At 38.0% G+C, this 20044-nt stretch overlaps 1 protein-coding gene across 5 annotated transcripts in view; it reads right to left on the bottom strand.

Annotated features, from left to right (window-relative positions):
- evi5a (ecotropic viral integration site 5a) overlaps nt 1-20044 on the bottom strand; it is a 227267-nt gene that overhangs the window by 9717 nt on the left and 197506 nt on the right. For all 5 annotated transcript variants that reach the window (XM_039734778.1, XM_039734774.1, XM_039734777.1 and 2 more), the window contains one exon: nt 16595-16690. In XM_039734778.1, coding sequence (XP_039590712.1) covers nt 16595-16690 — 96 coding nt within the window. The remainder of the gene's footprint in view (nt 1-16594; nt 16691-20044) is intronic.

Below are 20044 nucleotides of genomic sequence, written 5' to 3'. Positions count from 1 at the left end.
GTTTCTAAACCTTACATCATTTTAAGATTTGTTTTGTACATTGCATTGTCACAATATGTAAGAGAACAGACACAAATGTGTATTACTACAATCACAAATCTTATAACTTGAAAAATAATCCATCTGTTTGATAAAGGAATAACACATACTTGAAAAGGTGAATACATCTAATGAAACACGGTTCATTCATACCTCTGTACTGTATGTATTATTTACATCCATTTATCACACTGAAAACATACCTGGGCCGTTTGGTTTTTTACAATATTTTTTCTTTCAAAGCACTGCAACTCAGAATTACTTTTTTGTATAAGTATTTGATCCCTGTGTTTTGGGTGAAAAGCAGCTGCCTAACAAAAACCCAACTGCCTTATAATAGACTCTGGCAGTGAATCATTAAAATAACTGTCACATTTTCTACATAAAAATACCACATTTAAGTGATTATTATTGAAGTTGTGAACATGAAGGGCAGCTCTGAAAATGAAGGCTGAAGAGCATTTTAAAGAAGTCGGAGATAATAAATAATACAAATGCATAAATTAAGAAAGCAGTATAAAGCACCATAAAGTGCTTAGAAATACCAGTGGCCACAACTGGCTTAATTATCAGAAAATAAGTGGAAGCTGCTATAAATCATCCATAACCAGCCTACAAGAGACTGATGGAGACTTAAGAGGTCACAAATCACTTACACGACACAGCTCAATAGTGTAGACTGGCGCCAAGACGCATCAGCCATTCATATCGAGAGCTTTACAAAACACTGGCCTGTGCTCAAGAATGGCCCAATTACTCAAAAAGGGCCCTACGACAACTTACTAGGAGGTTACCAGCATACATGAGTGGCCCAACTACACTGTGGGAAATGGATTTTGTCATCAAGTAAGGCCAAATACAGCCTTTTGGCTTTAAGTTCGAAAAATACAAATACCACTGTCCATCCTGCAAACAAAAGCCCTATCCACAGTGAAGTGTGGTGGTAGCATTATGGCATAAGGCCATATTTATTAGCTGGGTAAGAATGAACAGTGAAGAATACAAACAAATAATGCAAGAAAACCAGTTTCAGTCTGTTAAAGTGAAACATCTTGGGTGTACGTTCACTCTCAGTGGAGGAAGAATTCAAAGCATCTAGGAGTGGCTGTATGACAAAAACAAAATGTCCTACAATGTCCAAGTCAATGCTCTGATCCCAATCCTACTTAGGATCTGTGGCACTACTGAAAACCCGCAGTACACAAACATCACCTGACCAAGGCCAGTGGTAAACTACATAACTAAGTTAGAGAGCACATCAAACTTAACTGTAATTTCTAGATTTCATCACCTTCAGAATGTCAATTTATATGACTATTAATCACAGGCGATGAGACATTTCAGCCTTGTTTCAGACTTATAAAATATTGTGAGATCACTGCACTTTCACTGCTGATTAGTGTGCTACCTAATAGCAGACATGGCCATAAAGTGTTTTCCATGCAGGATGACATCAGCCACAGTCTTGGGTCCATCATTTTCCTTTTTTCATTATGTCTTTGCACTTTAAATAAGACATATCAGACAAATGAGATTCTTTCCTGAAAACACTTGTTTTCCTTCTTTCCCTGCTGCCATATTGTGTGTGCTGTACTTTTGGTGGAGTACTCACTGGCGGTCAACTCACACACACACGCGCTCACATTAGCCTGCCACTAAGACTAAAGAATGTCAAACCTATTTTATCAGGGCAAGTCACTAAGCACTACTGACTGAATTGCTGGGGATCTCGTACTACACAAATAAATGTCGCTGATGTGCACTGCAACCTACCTAGATAATGTAAATGAAGGCTACAACAGAAAAATAACCACTGGAAAATACATGTAGAGGGAGCCATCTTAATTTGAATACCACAAAGCTGGTACATACACATAACTGTTACTGCTGCAAAAGGAGACTCCACAAAATATTAAACTGGGGGATTAAACACCTGTTTAAACAGCACCTTTTTTAACATAATGAGTTTTAATGCTTTGAAATAAAAACATCATGGAAACAGAATTTCTTTGTAGGATGTGTTATTCAGTAAACATCACAAAACTAGTAAAGGGACAGAATACTGTAGTTAGCAGCAAACTGATCTATTAGCCAATTGGTAATTGGGAGCTCACCAGGCCACCAGCCACGTGCTAGCAAACAATCCCCAGGGCCCCAGCATTCCCTATTAGATTAAATGTAACTATCATGAGAGTCATTCATTTACTGCTCTTTGTTCGACTTCTCCACTTACTCTACCTTTGTACGAGCAACCTGACCAAGAAGCGATCACATCTTCGAAACACCACACCAACCAATAAAATTAGTTTACATGCACATGCATGTCTGCTTCGTTTGAACAGAGATGAGCCCCAATAACCATTCTTTGAGATGTGAAGTATATGTATAGGATTGTAGACTTTCAATGATGACCCCGATCATTTAAGAAACCTTGGAAACAGAATACTGGCAGTTATTTTCTTCTACTTCCCGCACTAGAGAAAACAACTCCGAAAGTGAAAAAATTCAGTTCAGTTACATGGGCTGCTTGAACGTGCACAGTCTGCAAACGTCATTGCTGTTTATAACAAGTTAAAGCAAAATGTAATGTGTTAGAACTTTATTGTTTGTGTTTGGCAAAAAAAAAAAAATAAATAAAAAAAAAATACAAGTTTAAGCATACAACGGATTAAAAAAAAATCAAAAAGAAATACTTGGGTGAACAACGAAAACAAGTGAAAATTGTAAACATCTAATAACGATAATAAATACTTTAACATAACCAGCTTCAATCCAAAAGTATACACTTTTCCGTAAAACAGAGTTGTGTCACGATGTATCCAGTAGAGAGTGTTAGCTCCCTGGGAATGATTTCTTGTGCAACTGTGGCGTGTTACATAACCCAAAACTATATAGATAGTGATACAGCGGTAAGAAATCACATAGGAGAAATTACTTAGCTTTGTTTAATGGCGGCTTACTCTGCATAACAGATGAAGGAAGCCAATGGCAAGCATCCAGTTCGAGAGTGGGGGCCCGATGTGTAGAGTCTGTCATTTTCATCGTTGCAGTGGAAGGATTTTCGGGATTGGATGACATTATTTCCCACCTGTCAAAGGTGTGCCGGGCAATGTTGCAAGGCTTTATACTCTTTCTTCATGTGCAGGCCCCCACTTAGGTGAATCATGCCATTCCAAACAAGGCAAAAGAAGACACAGTTTCATGCCGACTTTGACAGACAAAAAATAGCATACAACAGTCCTCAGTCTGTCTGTCCATTTCCCAGTTGTCTCCATCTGTCTGGTCGTATAATGCTTGCCTAGCAGTTTTATACGGTGAACCCCTATGCTAAATGTGGCTCCATGTCAACTGTGCATGTGAGCAGAAAAAGTCAGAGTTATAAGATATATTTGCACAGAGTACAGTGACATATTAAACTTATACTCTTATTACACATGAGCATCAACAAAAGTCACGTCATTAGGAAAGGCAGGAATTGATTTAATGCAGAAATGTTTCACTCCTGGACAATTTCATATGGCATGTTCAAGAGTAAGTGGCTACAGTGAACTAATAACATTATTACTTATTATTGGACTGACGTTTTCATCCACAGTAACTTCAGCAAAATGTGAATTAGTTACATTTCTTTTGGTTTTCCAATTGGAGTACAGGCAGATGAAGCGAGTTGCTCATTGGCACACATTCTCAGCAGCAAGAATTAAACCCACAACCTCAGAGTTTGAATTCCAAACCCTTAACCATTACACCCTGCCTCCAGCTAATATTACTACCCAATAGGGCTTAAATAAACAAAAATAAAAACTACTTAGTTACATAATACTTCTGAAACATCAGATTAACTAGTGGCACTGTAGCGGAGGCCCATTATCTTATGAAATTTCATGGGCGAAGCCAGGTAACACACCTAGTAAGCACATAATTAGGCATTTAAAAATAAAACAGACTTTCTCAACACAAAAAATTTTGCAGAAAATTTCTTACTAAGGTTGAATTATGGATTATCTACAGGCACTCTGATAAACAAAATCATAACACTTGAGTGATGCTGTAAAAATGTACAATAAATATGAATATATTAATATTATACTCTTAATAAGATGCCTAACCAGAAAAAGTACTAGTTTTTTTTGTATTGGCCAAGTGTTCATACATGGCACAAAGACCACCACAATATTATTGATCAGAACTAATTAGACTGCTATTCACATTCATATAATCACAGACACACTGCTTGAAAAAAATCAAAGGAACACTTTAATCACACATGTGATCTCAATGAAGGAAATATTCCAGTTGAAAATCTTTACTGAGTAATACTATGTAATTTGTTCTCAACAAAATGATTTAACAATGGTCAATGGAAACCAAAATCACCAATCCACCGAGGACTGGATTAAACATCACACTGAAAACCCAAGTTAAAAAGGGCAACTCATAATGTAACCCAGAAGTGTGTATGGCCTCCATGTGCCCGTATGCACTCCCCAACATCTGGGCATGCTCCTGGTGAAAGGGCAGATGGTACCTTGGGGGATCTTTGTGGCGCTATTTAGTGGTGTTGGATGCTCATACATTAAATCCCAGAGATTTTTATTTGGATTCAGGTCCGGGGCAAATGAGGGCCAGTCAATGGCATCAATGCCTTCGTCATCCAGGAAAGACCCTCCAAGGATATGCCTCCCCCAGACAATCACTAATCCACTCATGTCAGCTGTGACATTAAGCATAAAATCAAGCAATATGAATCTCCCTGCCCCAACATGATGGTTTAGTTCATTGAGGTTCCCCACCTGTTAAACATGTCAAGACTAAGTATCCCCACTTTAAAAGAAAGAATGGCATTTAAACTGTATATTTTAGCCTCTGGTAGCTCACACGTATTAGCTGGAAACCACAAAAAGGGATTAATGGCTCTGTGTTATTTTGTTGTATAGTCAAATGATTACTAATTTTATGGCCTATTATAAACAAAACCTCCAGGGACTATTTCACTTCATGTTTGCAGCAGCCTAAACCTATAGTAATGAAACTCTTAAGAACGATTTGTGAGCATCCATGGATGCAAAATTTGTATCCTCAATGGCAAGTAAAGTTTAGGATATATTGCAAAAAGTGCAGAATACAAATCAAGTGTATTACCTTTTGACCATGTAATGTACTATTGAGAGCACATCTAGATGGCAACTATGCAGTTCTGGTAATCACAACACAAAAAAAAGACAGAGCAGTTACAGAAGATGTGAAGATCGCTCAAGTTCTTTACATGTATGCATGTCCTACTAGATAGGCTACACTAACTTTATCTCTTTATTCTTGAACACAAAAGGTTACATAGGCCTAATTTAGGCTTTCAGTATTCGTATATGCATCCATAAAGTTCTTCCAATAAGAATTCCCTCACTTTAATAGTTATTGACTTACTCAAAGACATAAGAGGAATTTAAGGAACGTGCATTGAAATCTGAGATACTGTTTAACATAAAAGAATGTGGAATAAAGTACCAAGGCAGTTGAAGTACTGATAGCTTTTAAAGAAGTATTTGAATAACAAACTAAGACAACTTAGTTATTAGGTATAGAAATGAGCAACATGGACTGAAGGCGCTCCAAATTCTCATGTTTTTATTTTCCTTATTAAAAATCACTAGGCAGCTAATGTCATTTGTACAAAATTACACTTTTTAAAGAGAACTGCTATATATTTGTTAGCAGGCTATGATATATCACTCCAGAGGTATTTCTATTAGACATAGCTATGTCTTCTGACATGTTTAGTAAGTATTCAAGAGTGTGCTCGGTTTTTGGTTTTGTCCATACCTGCTACTACTTTCACAATCAAGATATCATAACTATACCTCTTTAAAACAAAGGCCATGCAAAGGTTAACTCCATAGATGTACTACACAATGCTTCATTTTTTAAATGACTGCCAATGCATCATTCATCTCTCATAAAAATCAAATAAGTTACTGAGAGAAAAATGTGAAAATAATAAAAAAAAAATAATCTGAAAGAATACGTTCTGAAAGCTAACTGCTGGTGCTATTTCACCTAACACTTGTACAGAAGAATAAGACCATTGCTATACTCACAACCTTGCAAGTTGCTTGCTCAGGAATTTATATTTACTTTAGTTATCATTTACAGTACTGCATTCTTTATCAAAACAAATGGAAGGCTGCTACACAGAGTAGGAATGTCAATTTAAGTATAAAATAAAAAAAATAAAAACTATGTAAAGTTACTTTCAAACCATATTACTAATGCAGTAAAATGTCTTTACATTCGCATGTATTATTCACATGGGTGGTTGTGGTTAGTTTTACATGTTGAAAACATCCCTATCTTCAGGAAGATGAATGTGCAACTTCTCAGAGTTTCTATGAACAGTTGGAGAAGTAAAATCACAGATTGGCCTGCTGATAAAAGAGGAGTATGCTAGTATAATAAGGGCTGCTACAAGGCCTTAAAAAGAGCAAAGGGTGTGCTCTTTTAACAGTCAAGAGCTATTAACAGGAAGTTGCATCAAACAAGAATCTAGTGCACAGAATTGTAAATACAGAGCTATAACAAGAGAGTATGGGCGATTCAAATGATTAATGCATTCTTTCTCTTACTTATTAAAAAAAAGAAGTAATTATTATTATTACTAGGTAAAATATTAGGTGTTGAAGAAAACATCCTATAGAAGCATATGGTTATTTAGCAGTAAATGGATAAGCGTAATATCTCTGTTAAAGCTCTTTCAGGAAGGCATGACAAATTCTGGATACAGAGCACCTGACATGCAGTAAACTATAATTTGGTAATTAGTTAAAACCCTAAATATTGATGAAACAAAAGTAGGCAGTAAAGTAAAGAAACTGTTCTCAAGACCCACACTTGAGCCTCTAACACTTCGCACGCTCTTGTGCTTTAACCTGCATCATATTTAGTGAGACAATACCCAGGTGGGAATGACTAACATGAATGTTCAACAATGAGTGTTGAATGCTGAAAAGAATGATGCTCTCCAGTCAATCTACAACTTTAATTTTTATAGTGCCATGCTTCATCTCTCCACTTTGCTTAAATTTTGGTCAGTAGTTCACTCCGTTCTCTCTCTTTTGTTTGGAATTCTAACACTTTCAATTAAACATTTAACTGCAATCTGGGAGAAGTCTAATGCAATGGTGTCTCTTCTGGTCTTACAGGGTGATCTCCGGGCCTTTACCCTTTGACTACTATGCTTCTGTTTTACCTCTCCCTCCATCCCACTGTCTTGGATTTTCATAGAACGTAATTTCATGTCTCCCAGTTCATCATCTGCTTTCCCTTTCTTGTCCCTAAAAATTTAAACCACATTTGTAAATCTGATCCCTTAAGTATTTATTCCACAAAGATTTTATACCGAGATGAGAGGCATCTGGGTTCCTGCCTAGTGTGGTATGCCCAAACCCCCTATTTTACAAAACTAGCCTTTGTGGATAGGTGAATGAAGTATCTCCTTTCCCCCCAGGCACATGCTGTATGGGTCTAATTACACGGGCTGACATTCTTGATGACTCCAGGACACTTGTGTTCTACTCGTTGTACTCAAAGGTTGTAGCTCGGGACAGTTCTAAGGGTATGTGGTGTTCCAATATCTTCCTCCAAACCCTGTCATGATCCTTTGTATGAACTTTTTTTTATGAATCTGTTTGTACATGTTATACTTTTCTTATTAAAGTCTCCTATCATCTTCTATTTATATAGCTCCTTGATATTATCTCTGCTTGCTTATCTCATGGCCCTAGAGTACATTTTTAAAGTTTCTCCTCTGGTGTCCAAAAATCCAAACCATCAACATATTCAGTTTAAATGTGTCTTCTTTACAGAGCCTTGAAGATGCCTTTTGTTGGGATGTGGTAATATATATGATTGTTAATTTGTATTCCATTAGATACACTACCATTAAAGAGTTTGGGGTGAACCAGAAATTAAGTTTTTGATAGAAATTGAGATTTTTCATTGACTTAAAAACAGTAAATTACTAGTACTTATAATTGCTATTACTGCCTGAAACTACCAATTTTAATTTATCACTTACATATTCCTGCAAAGCTCTATTTTCAGCAGACACATCACTAAAACAACCTACCCAATATTGTGTTGGAGACCAATGTAGGGCCCAGTATAAGAAAGAAATCATGGGTCTTCCAGCAGGACAATGACCCAAAGCATACTTCTAAAAGCACCCAGAAATGGTTTAAAACAAAGTGCTGGAGTGTTCTGAAGTGGCCAGCAAGGAGTCCAGATCTACACTTGTGGAGATGTCTGAAAGTCGCGGTTGGGAAAAGGCACCCTTTAAATCTAAGAGACCTGGAGCAGTAGGCAAAAGAAGAGTGGTCCAAAATTCTAGTAGAAAAGTAGTAAGAAACTCCATGGTTTCAGGAAGTGATTGATTTCGGTTCATGTTTCCAAAGGGTGTGCTACCAAATATTAAGTACGGGGTGCCAATAATTTTGTCCAGTCCATTTCTGAAGTTCTGTGTGGAATGATAACAGGTTTTAGTTCTCTGCTTTTCTGTGCTGTTTCAATGAAGACAAAAGAAATAAACATATGGATACCAAAGCATCTGTAATTACAACAATTTTCTGGGAGAAGTACAGGGGTTCCAATATTTTTGACCATGACTGTGTGATAGTATGGACTATCAACCACTGGCAACAGCTTCAGTAAAACGTGATAAAAAGAACAGCACGAATGGTGGTGTTACCACTCAATCTTGTAACTGAGTACAAAGTCCTCAAGTAAACAACTCCATTGTGGTTTTAAATATCAGCTTTGTCAGAAATTTCACAAATATCACAACATTGTTCTCAATATGAACGCATTACACTGTTATTTAAATGACAACACTTTAGTAGACTTTGCAATGCTTACTATAATGGCCATTAACCACAGACTTCAGCCAAAATAGCAGACAATATTCATTAAACAATGGATGAACAAGTTAGTTCTTTTCCTCACTCTACTGTAACAAAATCACAGTGTCGTGTACACATAATTTATGTTCATGCGTCAAGTATGTGAAGTAGAGCAAGACGGTAAAAAGTTTCTTAAATGCCTTTCTTACAGTGTAATCCCTGCTTCATTAATAGTCATAATTGTCTGGTATATAAAACATAGTTGGAAAGAGTATTTGGGCATAAGCAAAAATTCTAATTGTAAGGCTACTCTATAACTTATTTGAAAATTGTAAATTTACTTTAAAAAATCCACACTAAAACAGATACTTGCACCAGATGGAAGATATCATACACATATCCCCATCTTCCATACTTATGCTCTTTTCATAGATGGCCAGTCCAGTGCATTTCCCACTTGGAAGTGCACATGAATTTGTTTACTTGGTAATCTGTTTGATCGATCAAGGATCACGACATTCCACTCTTCACAGGCTTGTTTGAATTTTTCTAGTATAAAGTTTCTTTTCCACCTGGAATTCTAATCAGTGCTTAGGACAAATGGGGATCCCTCAACTAAGAATTCTTCATGAACTTGACCCATCCATCCATCCATCCATCCACTTCCGCTTATACGACACGGTGTAGCGGGGGCAGCAGCTTGAGCAGAGATGCCCAGACTTCCCTCTCCCCGGCCACTTCTTCTAGCTCTTCTCGGGGAATCCGAGCGTTCCCAGGCCAGCCGGGAGACATAGTCCCTCCAGTGTGTCCTGGGTCTTCCCCGGGGCCTCCTCCTGGTTGGACACGCCCAGAACACCTCACCAGGGAGGCGGCCAGGAGGCATCCTGATCAGATGCCCGAGGCACCTCATCTGACTCCTCTCGATGCGGAGGAGCAGCAGCTGTACTCTGAGCCCCTCCCGGATGACTGAGCTTCTCACCCGATCTTTAAGGGAAAGCCCAGACACCCTGCACAGGAAACTCATTTCAGCCGCTTGTATTCGCGATCTCGTCGTTCCGGTCACTACCCATAGCTCATGACCATAGGTGAGGGTAGGAGCGTAGATCGACTGGTAAACTGAGAGCTTTGCCTTACAGCTCAGCTCCTTTTTCATCACGACAGACCGATTCACAGCCCGCATCACTGTGGATGCCGCACTGATCCAACTGTCGACCTCACACTCCATTCTTCCTTCACTCGTGAACAAGACCCTGAGATACTTGAACTCCTCCACTTGGGGCAGGATCTCACTACCAACCCCGAGAGGGCACTCCACCCTTTTCCAGCTAAGGACCATTGTCTCGGATGTGGAGATGCCGATTCCCATCCCAGCCGCTTCACACTCAGCTGCGAACTGATCCAGAGAGAGCTGAAGATCACGGCCTGATGAAGCAAAAGGACAACATCATCTGCAAAAAGCAATGACTCAATCCTGAGTCCACAAAACTGGACCCCCTCAATGCCCTGGCTGTGCCTAGAAATTCTGTCCATAAAAGTTATGAACAGAACTGGTGACAAAGGGCAGCCCTGGTGGAGTCCAACTCTCACTGGAAACGGGTTCAACTTACTGCCGGCAATGCGGACCAAGCTCTGACACTGGTTATACAGGGAGCGAACAGCCCTTATCAGGGGGTCTGGTACCCCATACTCTCGGAGTACCCCCCGGGACACGGTTGAACGCCTTTTCCAAGTCCACAAAACACATGTACACTGGTTGGGCAAACTCCCATGCACCCTCCAGGACCCTGCCAAGGGTGTAGAGCTGGTCCACTGTTCTGCGACCAGGACAAAAACCACACTGTTCCTCCTGAATCTGAGGTTTGACTATCCGATGGACCCTCCTCTCCAGAACCCCTGAATAGACTTTTCTAGGGAGGCTGAGGAGTGTGATCCCTCTGTAGTTGGAACAAACCCTCCGGGACTCAATGTCCCCCAACTCCCTCAGGGCGTGGTTGGAGGTAGGAGTTGAAGCTACTTCTGACAGGGGACTCTGCCAGATGTTCCCAGCAGACCCTCACAACATGCTTGGGCTTACCAGGCCTGACCGGCATCTTCCACCATCGAAGTCAAACCACCACCAGGTGGTGATCATTTGACAGCTCCGCCCCTCTCTTCACCCAGGTGTCCAAGACATGTGGCTGTAAGTCCGATGACATGAACACCCCTATGCTTGAACATGGTGTTCGTTATGGACAATCCGTGATGAGCACATTAGTCCAATAACAAAACACTTCTCGGGTTCAGATCGGGGTTGGCATTCCTCCCAATCACACCCTTCCAGGTCTCACTGTCATTGCCCACGTGAGCATTGAGGTCTCCGAGCAGTACAAGGAAGTCCCCAGAAGATATGCCCTCTAGCACCCCCTCCAGGGACTCCAAAAAGGGTGGGTACCACCCAACTCACACTGCACCTGACCTCCTTGGCCCTTCCCATAGGTGGTGAGCCCATGGGAAGGGGGACCCACGTTGCCTCTTCAGGCTGTGCTGGGGCAAGTGCAACTCCCAGTAAATGATGGGCCTTGCAAATGACCCTTTCTGTCATCTGTCTCTCCACGGTATAACTGGCACTTTTCTTCACATGTTCTGGCACTGCTCTCCTGCTGCTTCTTTTTGTCCCAGGTATCACACGTTAACTTACTTTCTTTATTTAAATATTCCATAAAAATTGAATGGACAAAATCAAACAAGATGTGCATAGATGGTCTACCCTCCATCTTACTTTAGCAGGGATAATTAACATTGCCAATATGAATATCCTCCCTAATCTTCTGTCTCTATTTCAAAACATTCCCATATACACTAACAAATCTTTTTTTAAGAAATTAGATTTAATAATCAATCATAACCTCATTTATTTGGAATTTGAAAAAATCCACACATTCAAACGGCGACCCTACAATGACCACAATCAGAAGGCGGCATAGCTCTACCTAATTTTCAATTTTATTACTGGGTGACAAACATACAAGCTATAAAAACCTGGACAATGACACAAACAGATGAACACACACTAGCTTGGTGTCCAATCCTGCAGTACTTCTTTATATTCCTTACTTTGTACACCAGTAAATACGAGGTATCATCAATATACTAACAACCCAATTGTCCATTTTTCACTCAGAATATGGAATCAATGTAAGAAGCACTTCAAGTTAGAGAATATTTTATCTGTGGCACCTCTACATGATTTTCCACCCTTATGAACTTACACAGTTTGAAATGTTTGGAAAATGAATGGGATCAAATCATTTAGAGATTTGTATATATAGTAAATAATGTCTTCACATCCTATGAACAATTACACTACAAATTTAGTCTCCCATCAACACAATTTTTCCACTCTCTCCAAACTAGAAACTTTGCTAAATGAAATCTGGCCAATTTTCCTCACCTCCCACCTATTTCTATTCCTGAAGAAATATTGATCAGTCTTGGGGACTCAGATAGCATTTTTACAACATATAAAAACATTTTAAAAGTTCCTTCCTTTTAAAGATCCCAGAGTACAGTGGGAAAAGGATCTCTTACTCAAGATTTCAGAAACAGAGAGGAAGGCAGCCACACAGAGAATTCACTCGAGCTCCATATGTGCAAAGCATTCAATTATTCAACTTAAAATCTTTTATCGAGTACATCTATCTCACTTAAAATTACCAAAATGTTTCCAGGGCGAGATCCAACCTGTGAATGTTGCAATCGAGCTCCAGCTTCACTGGGTCACATGTTTTGGGTCTGCACCAAATTAACAAACATTCTGGACCAAAACCTTTAAATGCCTTTCAGACAGCCTTGATGTCACAATCACTCCTAACCCACTAACAGTTGTGGTTGGTGGACTCCCAGGTGGGCTTAAAGTGGAGAAGGACAAATAAACTGTAATTGCCTTTAGTTCACTATTGGCACGTAGACTTGTCTTGCTCAACTGGAAGAATCTTAAGCCAACTCTTTTAAGTCAGTGGGTAACTGATGTTATATACTATTTGAAATTGGAAAAAAATCTAATTCTCACTTAGAAGATCTGTTTAAAACATTTTTAAAACTTGGCAGGACCTAATCAGTAATATTTTAGAACAAGCATTTATATTGGGGGACTCCTTTCTTTCTTTACTACTCAATAGTTTTACTCTGGCAGTTGGCTTTCCTCTCTCTCACATGGGTGGGGGTTAATTTGAATTTAGTTTTGTGAAATTTGACTTGATTATATGGAATGTTATATGCTTTTAATAAATTCAATAAAAGATAAAAATAAATAAATATTGTTCCTTCTGTTATCTGTCTATGCTAACACTCAATTCTCATAAGGCAAAGTACTTCTTTGCTTTGCTCTGGAATAACCCCAAATACATTACAATTTACACTCTTAATTTTATAACTTAATTCACATCAATTTAGTGTTTCTACAGTGCTGCTCTCTTATTCTAGTGGCACAGTATAAATGCATTTCTCTTGTATATCATGGCATGTTTATGAAAAGAGAGAAAAAAACAACAATTAAACCTGATAAAAACAGTTTGAGAAAACACAGTGTGACTACTAAATGCAAGTGCATTAAATGGTACATAAACTGGAAGATTACAGAACATTTGGGTACTGGTTTACAACTCAGACTCACTAAGGAAAATATTTTGCCATACTTTTCAATTTAGCATATTTTATTATTTGGCAACAAATCTACAGAACTTTTATTGTGCTCTGCCTCTGGCAAGTATATGACAAAGCAGATAATCTGACAGGATCATTAAGAATTACTTGCAATTAGAAATCTCATAGGGACAGACGTGATTTCTGAACGAGAATACACATCTGGGGACAACCTGTTAAAAAGTTTGTAGTGAATTGTGGCAAAATCTTGCACTGCAAAAGCTACACCCACAGAGCTTCTTTCTAAAACACCTGTCCACTATTCCTCCAGTTTGCGTGTTTTAAACAGACAATGGAGATTCAGGAGGCGAGCAAAAGAATGTGGAAAAAAAGACTTGATGCTAAAATTGCTGTTATCCATTCAATAGTTCAGTAGGACAAGGTACCCGAGGCTTAATAATTAATTTGTACATTTTAATGAACACTGTGACAGAAGAGAGAGGTACTTGGCAGCATGCATTTGAGATGTGCTTCTATCTGCTATGGTATCCTTCTGTCATTTTGACTATTGTATCAATTTATGTCATAAAAGCTAACAGAGTCTTGATAAGTATTCCGGTCTATGGCTATACTACAGGTAAAATGCAGCGGCTATACTGGTATGAAGTGTTTACATTATTAAGACAGTAATGTTAACTTTTTAGTTATTTGTTTAGACAAGCAGTTGGAAGCCATATGGTGTGCAGCCTGGTCATTCCGCTGGCGTCAGGAAAATTTGTTGATGTGGCTGTATCGAGTACTGAAATCTGCATCTCTTGTGGCTCTTCGTTATCAGCTCTCTTAACAGCAGTCCTTATGATGGGATTTGGCACATTGTTCACTTGGAATGTGTATTTTGCAATTCATCTTTTCATGAATATTGCTGTCAGTTCCTTCAAACTCATATGGACTCATACAGTATCGTCATAAAGCTGAACAAAAGCGCACCTGCGACAATGTTTTGTTCATGTTTGACATCTTTGAATGCCAATGGATAACTGGAGTTATCCCCTTGCAACAAGTTATTTATTTTTAACACACGAAATGTGCTTTCTGCACATGAAACACACATAATAGGGGTGTTTTTTGGCTGTACAATTTATTGCAACCAGAAGCTTGTCGTCTGTTGGAGCAAGTTAACAAGGGCACCCCTTCTCTTTGCAGTTCAGTCACTGCCCCTACTTTGAGCACCGCCTTCATGGGGTGTTGGATTGGTTTAGAAACGTGACACTCATTGGGCCGTCTAACTTTTCCTACTCGACTTTAATCACAATTCACTTATGGTTGTCTCCAGACACAGTTTAAGGGAGACAAGGCATCTAGTAAAGCAAGAATGACACTTGTCTACCATTTGAAAAAGAAGAAAATGAACCCAACAGGTAGGTTTGAAACAGCGTTAAAAGTGTAATCACTAACTTTGTTGAACACTCAAAGTTTAACATTGTCTTGAAATGAATGTTGTGATATGGTCCAAAGATCCAATAAGACAACATTCTGGAATTCGTTAAATGCCACTTGCTCAGTTGTAAGTCATCAGAATAAACCATTTTGTCCTCTGTAAAATCTAGTCCAGTAGGCCTGCATAATTTTTTTTTTTTTTTATATTTTACATTAATTGTGTCAATATAGTAAATAAAAACAGCTGAAACCTGTACTATTTGAGTGTATATTTGGTAAGTTAATATTTTCAGTTTTATGCGTATTAATTATCAATGCACTAAGGACTGCTTTTGACTAAGTGGGTTTAAAGATGTATAATTGTCAATTTATTTCTCATGGCTGTAAACCTCTGTTTGTAAAGGCTTACTTGGGACGAGGATACTTTCCTTTTAATTTGTCATACTTCTGCGATACACTCCACAACAGTCTCTGGCATCCTTTATAGATGAAGGAATTATCTCAGGTCAATAAGCCATTTTAAAATTGCTTTAGTCTATATATGAGTGTAACTGTGTCATCTGACAGATTGATTGACTGAGAAAAACTGACTTGGTCTTGTATCTGGTGGTTGTTGCTGCTGCTATTAATACAGTTGGTGTCTGTATACCGGAAAGGATGGGTAGATAGAAAGTGTTTGCAGATTTAGCTGGCATTTTCTGTAAATGCTTTTGTGTAATATGGGTAAAGCCAGGCTTTTCATGCATTTCACATAGCTTACTTTTGAACTGTGTGTATAAAATAATCAATACAATTCTATGACTCCTCTCTCTCGAGTCCTTTTACTATTGTCTATTTAAACTGAATTTCCAAACCAGATTGACGAGTCCTTGGTTAATGCATGTGCTGTTGAAAACAATTCACTTATTTTGCTTCAATATCATGAAAATCTATATTGCTGGTTTAGGGTGGCAACTGGTAAGAACACCAGTACCAGAAGGTGGGTTTAGATGTTATTTCAGCAGGCATGGGTTGGTTTAGAATAATAATTTAGCAGCTTTAGAAGGGTATAGGACTGACTTTTGAGATATGTGGAAAACTCAAACAGGTTGTGCCTGTGATCCACAGGAGCACTTCCACTTTACTTAAGTTGTCTGGGAGTCATCATATCAAGTATATTTAATTTTTTTCTGTACTGCAATGCTCTTCAAAAGCAAGGTTAGTCACACAGTCAGAAGTGGATGCTACTTAATGACAAAAACATATAAAATGTAATTAAAATTACAATTGTGACTGAAATGCTTTTTTCATCACAGTAAACTGTTACATAGAGTAAAATAACACTTTCAACTCATTCAACAGACAGCAAGTCCTCTGATGAAGTATTTCATGGCAAGATAAAGTTTAAACAGTCTAAACTGTACATTTTAAATAAAATTACTGGAAAAAGTGTCTAATAACATGTGAGAAAACAAGTAACAAAAGAGGAGAACAACAAAAAAAATTTAAAAGCAACTCTTATAACCTAGTCATAAGGATAAGGGGAATGTGCAGAAACAGTCAAAGCATTACTGGCCAGACTATTGACTATCAAGGGAAAAAAGTATAAATTTATTTAAGTGGCTTACCTCATGTTTTTGCTCAGCTATCTCTTCTTTCAGCTCTCTGATGTACAGCCTTGAATTTGAATTATTCAGCTGCCCCTGAATTTTGCCTTCTTCTTTCTGAGTGCAGAGAAAAAGGATAATTTATTTGCAATATACTGTATACAGTAAAATAAATTACGACTAAAATTGATACGTTGCTGCTCTGGACTTCAATTTATCCATCTGGTCATTATCCATGTGAAGGTTATAGGTTTTCTCCCCATGTAGGTAGGTTTTCCTCCCACATTACTAAAGATGTAAATGATGATTCTAAGCTGGAACCAGTGTGAGTAAGAGTCTGTGCATAAATAGGCACTGTGCTGGACTGGCACCTATCCCAGGGCTGCTTCCTGCCTTGAGCTCAGTGCTGCTAAGACAGGCCTCAGATAAAAACCCTACATTGGATTAAGCAGGCTTAAGAATGGTATTTCATGTTCTAATAAAATACATACACACTTTACACATCCAAAGTCTATTATAAGGACAAAGGATTATATTTTATGGATAATATATCTACTTTAAAAAATAAAATATCTAAAGCCTTTTAAGAATAATTGCCATTAAACTCTTCATTTTTTACTTATTCGTAAAATAAAGTGAAATTTTATTTTACTTCTAATGTGAATTTTATTTTAAATATTAGCAAAGATGAAGGCTTAATACTAAAATTAAGTTAATTACTAAAAACACTGCAGCTCAATACATCTTGGAGGTCTGCTGCAGAACATAGAAATGTAAAGGCCTTTCTAACGATGCTCCCTTCAGGTGAACAAATGCTGATCACCCATTATTAAATATCCTCAAAAATATAAAAATAAAATAAAACAAGCTACTTTAAAAACATTACAGTGCGTAATTTATTGTGCAACTGCATATTTCACAAAGTGCACTATCACAAAGCAAACAAAAGGAGAAATTCAAAAGGTACAGTAAGTAATGCACTGAAGTAAATGAAATGACAAAACAGTCAAAATAGTATCAACACAGTGAAGAAGAACAATAATATTAAGAGAACACATTTCATGAAAACAAATTAAATATCAAAAAATAAGTAGTCTGCTTTAAAGCACGATTTAACCAAGTCCCTGAAGCTTCATTCTTAGGGACGCAGATCTTGAGAGGCTGTAAATGTTAGACAGCTATATACAGGACACAAACATGTTACCAACTTCTGGAAGCTTCAACAAGAAAGAAAATGTTAAAAAAAATATTACACATATCTGTTAAAATAGTGCATTGTGTATGCTGAATCAAAATATAACATTTTTTTTTCTTTTAATCGAATTAGGCCTTTTGTTAAATCCACTTTGTCTCATTTTAACAATAAGAATTGACACAGTGGAATATTAAAATGCTGTTACTCTCTAATATGCTTTAGTTGCTACTTAAAGAGAGCATAAGCTTTCAGACAGGTCTGGTTAACTGCAGCCCACATGCTTCTATCTGATACGCAGACTAAAACAAGTTAACCCCGTGGATAACAGCAAAAAGAATTCTTCCAAGAATCTGTGTTTTTCTTGAGGTTTTCCCTAGTGTAGCTGATAACAAAAGAGGCAGTTAGCAGGCTTCCTATGTTCAGTTGTATGAATTAGCAGGTGCCAAACTGTGCAGGAAAGATGTCAAACGTTCATAAATAATGACTTCCTAGTTTATGAAAGATTTCAACTGAGGCAAGTGGTATAAATTCTTATAGCAGTACACACTGAAAATAAGTTTGAATGCATACTGCTGTAGGCTATTTGAAGCTTTATATTCAAATTCAATCCCCTTAATCTAAACAAATTAAATGACAATAATGTTGGAATATTTGTTACTATTAACCAATTTAAAATCTCAATATATTTTTTAACTAGATTACTGGTATGTTTTTGTTCATCATATTAAAAAATAAACTGTAGGTCTGGTTCATGTTTTAACATTTTACACATACAATAAAATGAATTTCAAAGGCAAGAACAGGGAAATAAGTGCAGTGTTTATTATTATGCATTACTTTAAATCTGTATAGGCAGTCACTCCGATTTCTGACATAATACCTCACTGTCTCCGACACACACAAAATCCTTCAAATATACCATGACAGTTTTGCAGGATGATTTTTCTGCAAATAAGGGTTTTAGGGGTCAGGGGCAACGAAAAATACAAAAGCAACATCTGATTTTATATATACACACACACACATATACATACAGTGGTGTGAAAAACTATTTGTCCCCTTCCTGATTTCTTATTCTTTTGCATGTTTGTCACACAAAATGTTTCTGATCATCAAACACATTTAACCATTAGTCAAATATAACACAAGTAAACACAAAATGCAGTTTTTAAAATGATGGTTTTTATTATTTAGGGAGAAAAAAAATCCAAACCTACATGGCCCTGTGTGAAAAAGTAATTGCCCCCTGAACCTAATAACTGGTTGGGCCACCCTTAGCAGCAATAACTGCAATCAAGCGTTTGCGATAACTTGCAATGAGTCTTTTACAGCACTCTGGAGGAATTTTGGCCCACTCATCTTTGCAGAATTGTTGTAATTCAGCTTTATTTGAGGGTTTTCCAGCATGAACCGCCTTTTTAAGGTCATGCCATAGCATCTCAATTGGATTCAGGTCAGGACTTTGACTAGGATTTGCTGGTGTATTTTGGGTCATTGTCCTGTTGCAGCACCCAAGATCGCTTCAGCTTGAGTTGATGAACAGATGGCTGGACATTCTTCTTCAGGATTTTTTGGTAGACAGTCGAATTCATGGTTCCATCTATCACAGCAAGCCTTCCAGGTCCTGAAGCAGCAAAACCACCCCAGACCATCACACTACCACCACCATATTTTACTGTTGGTATGATGTTCTTTTTCTGAAATGCTGTGTTCCTTTTATGCCAGATGTAACGGGACATTTGCCTTCCAAAAAGTCCAACTTTTGTCTCATCAGTCCACAAGGTATTTTCCCAAAAGTCTTGACAATCATTGAGATGTTTCTTAGCAAAATTGAGACGAGCCCTAATGTTCTTTTTGCTTAACAGTGGTTTGCGTCTTGGAAATCTGCCATGTAGGCCGTTTTTGCCCAGTCTCTTTCTTATGGTGGAGTCGTGAACACTGACCTTAATTGAGGCAAGTGAGGCCTGCAGTTCTTTAGACGTTGTCCTGGGGTCTTTTGTGACCTCTCGGATGAGTCGTCTCTGCGCTCTTGGGGTAATTTTGGTCAGCCGGCCACTCCTGGGAAGGTTCACCACTGTTCCATGTTTTTGCCATTTGTGGATAATGCCTTTCACTGTGGTTCGCTGGAGTCCCAAAGCTTTAGAAATGGCTTTATAACCTTTACCAGACTGATAGATCTCAATTACTTCTGTTCTCATTTGTTCCTGAATTTCTTTGGATCTTGGCATGATGTCTAGCTTTTGAGGTGCTTTTGGTCTACTTCTCTGTGCCAGGCA

Source organism: Polypterus senegalus, chromosome 14 (assembly GCF_016835505.1).
Source record: "Polypterus senegalus isolate Bchr_013 chromosome 14, ASM1683550v1, whole genome shotgun sequence".
In the NCBI taxonomy this organism is placed as follows: domain Eukaryota; kingdom Metazoa; phylum Chordata; class Cladistia; order Polypteriformes; family Polypteridae; genus Polypterus; species Polypterus senegalus.
This window is presented reverse-complemented; position numbering and strand designations above follow the sequence as displayed.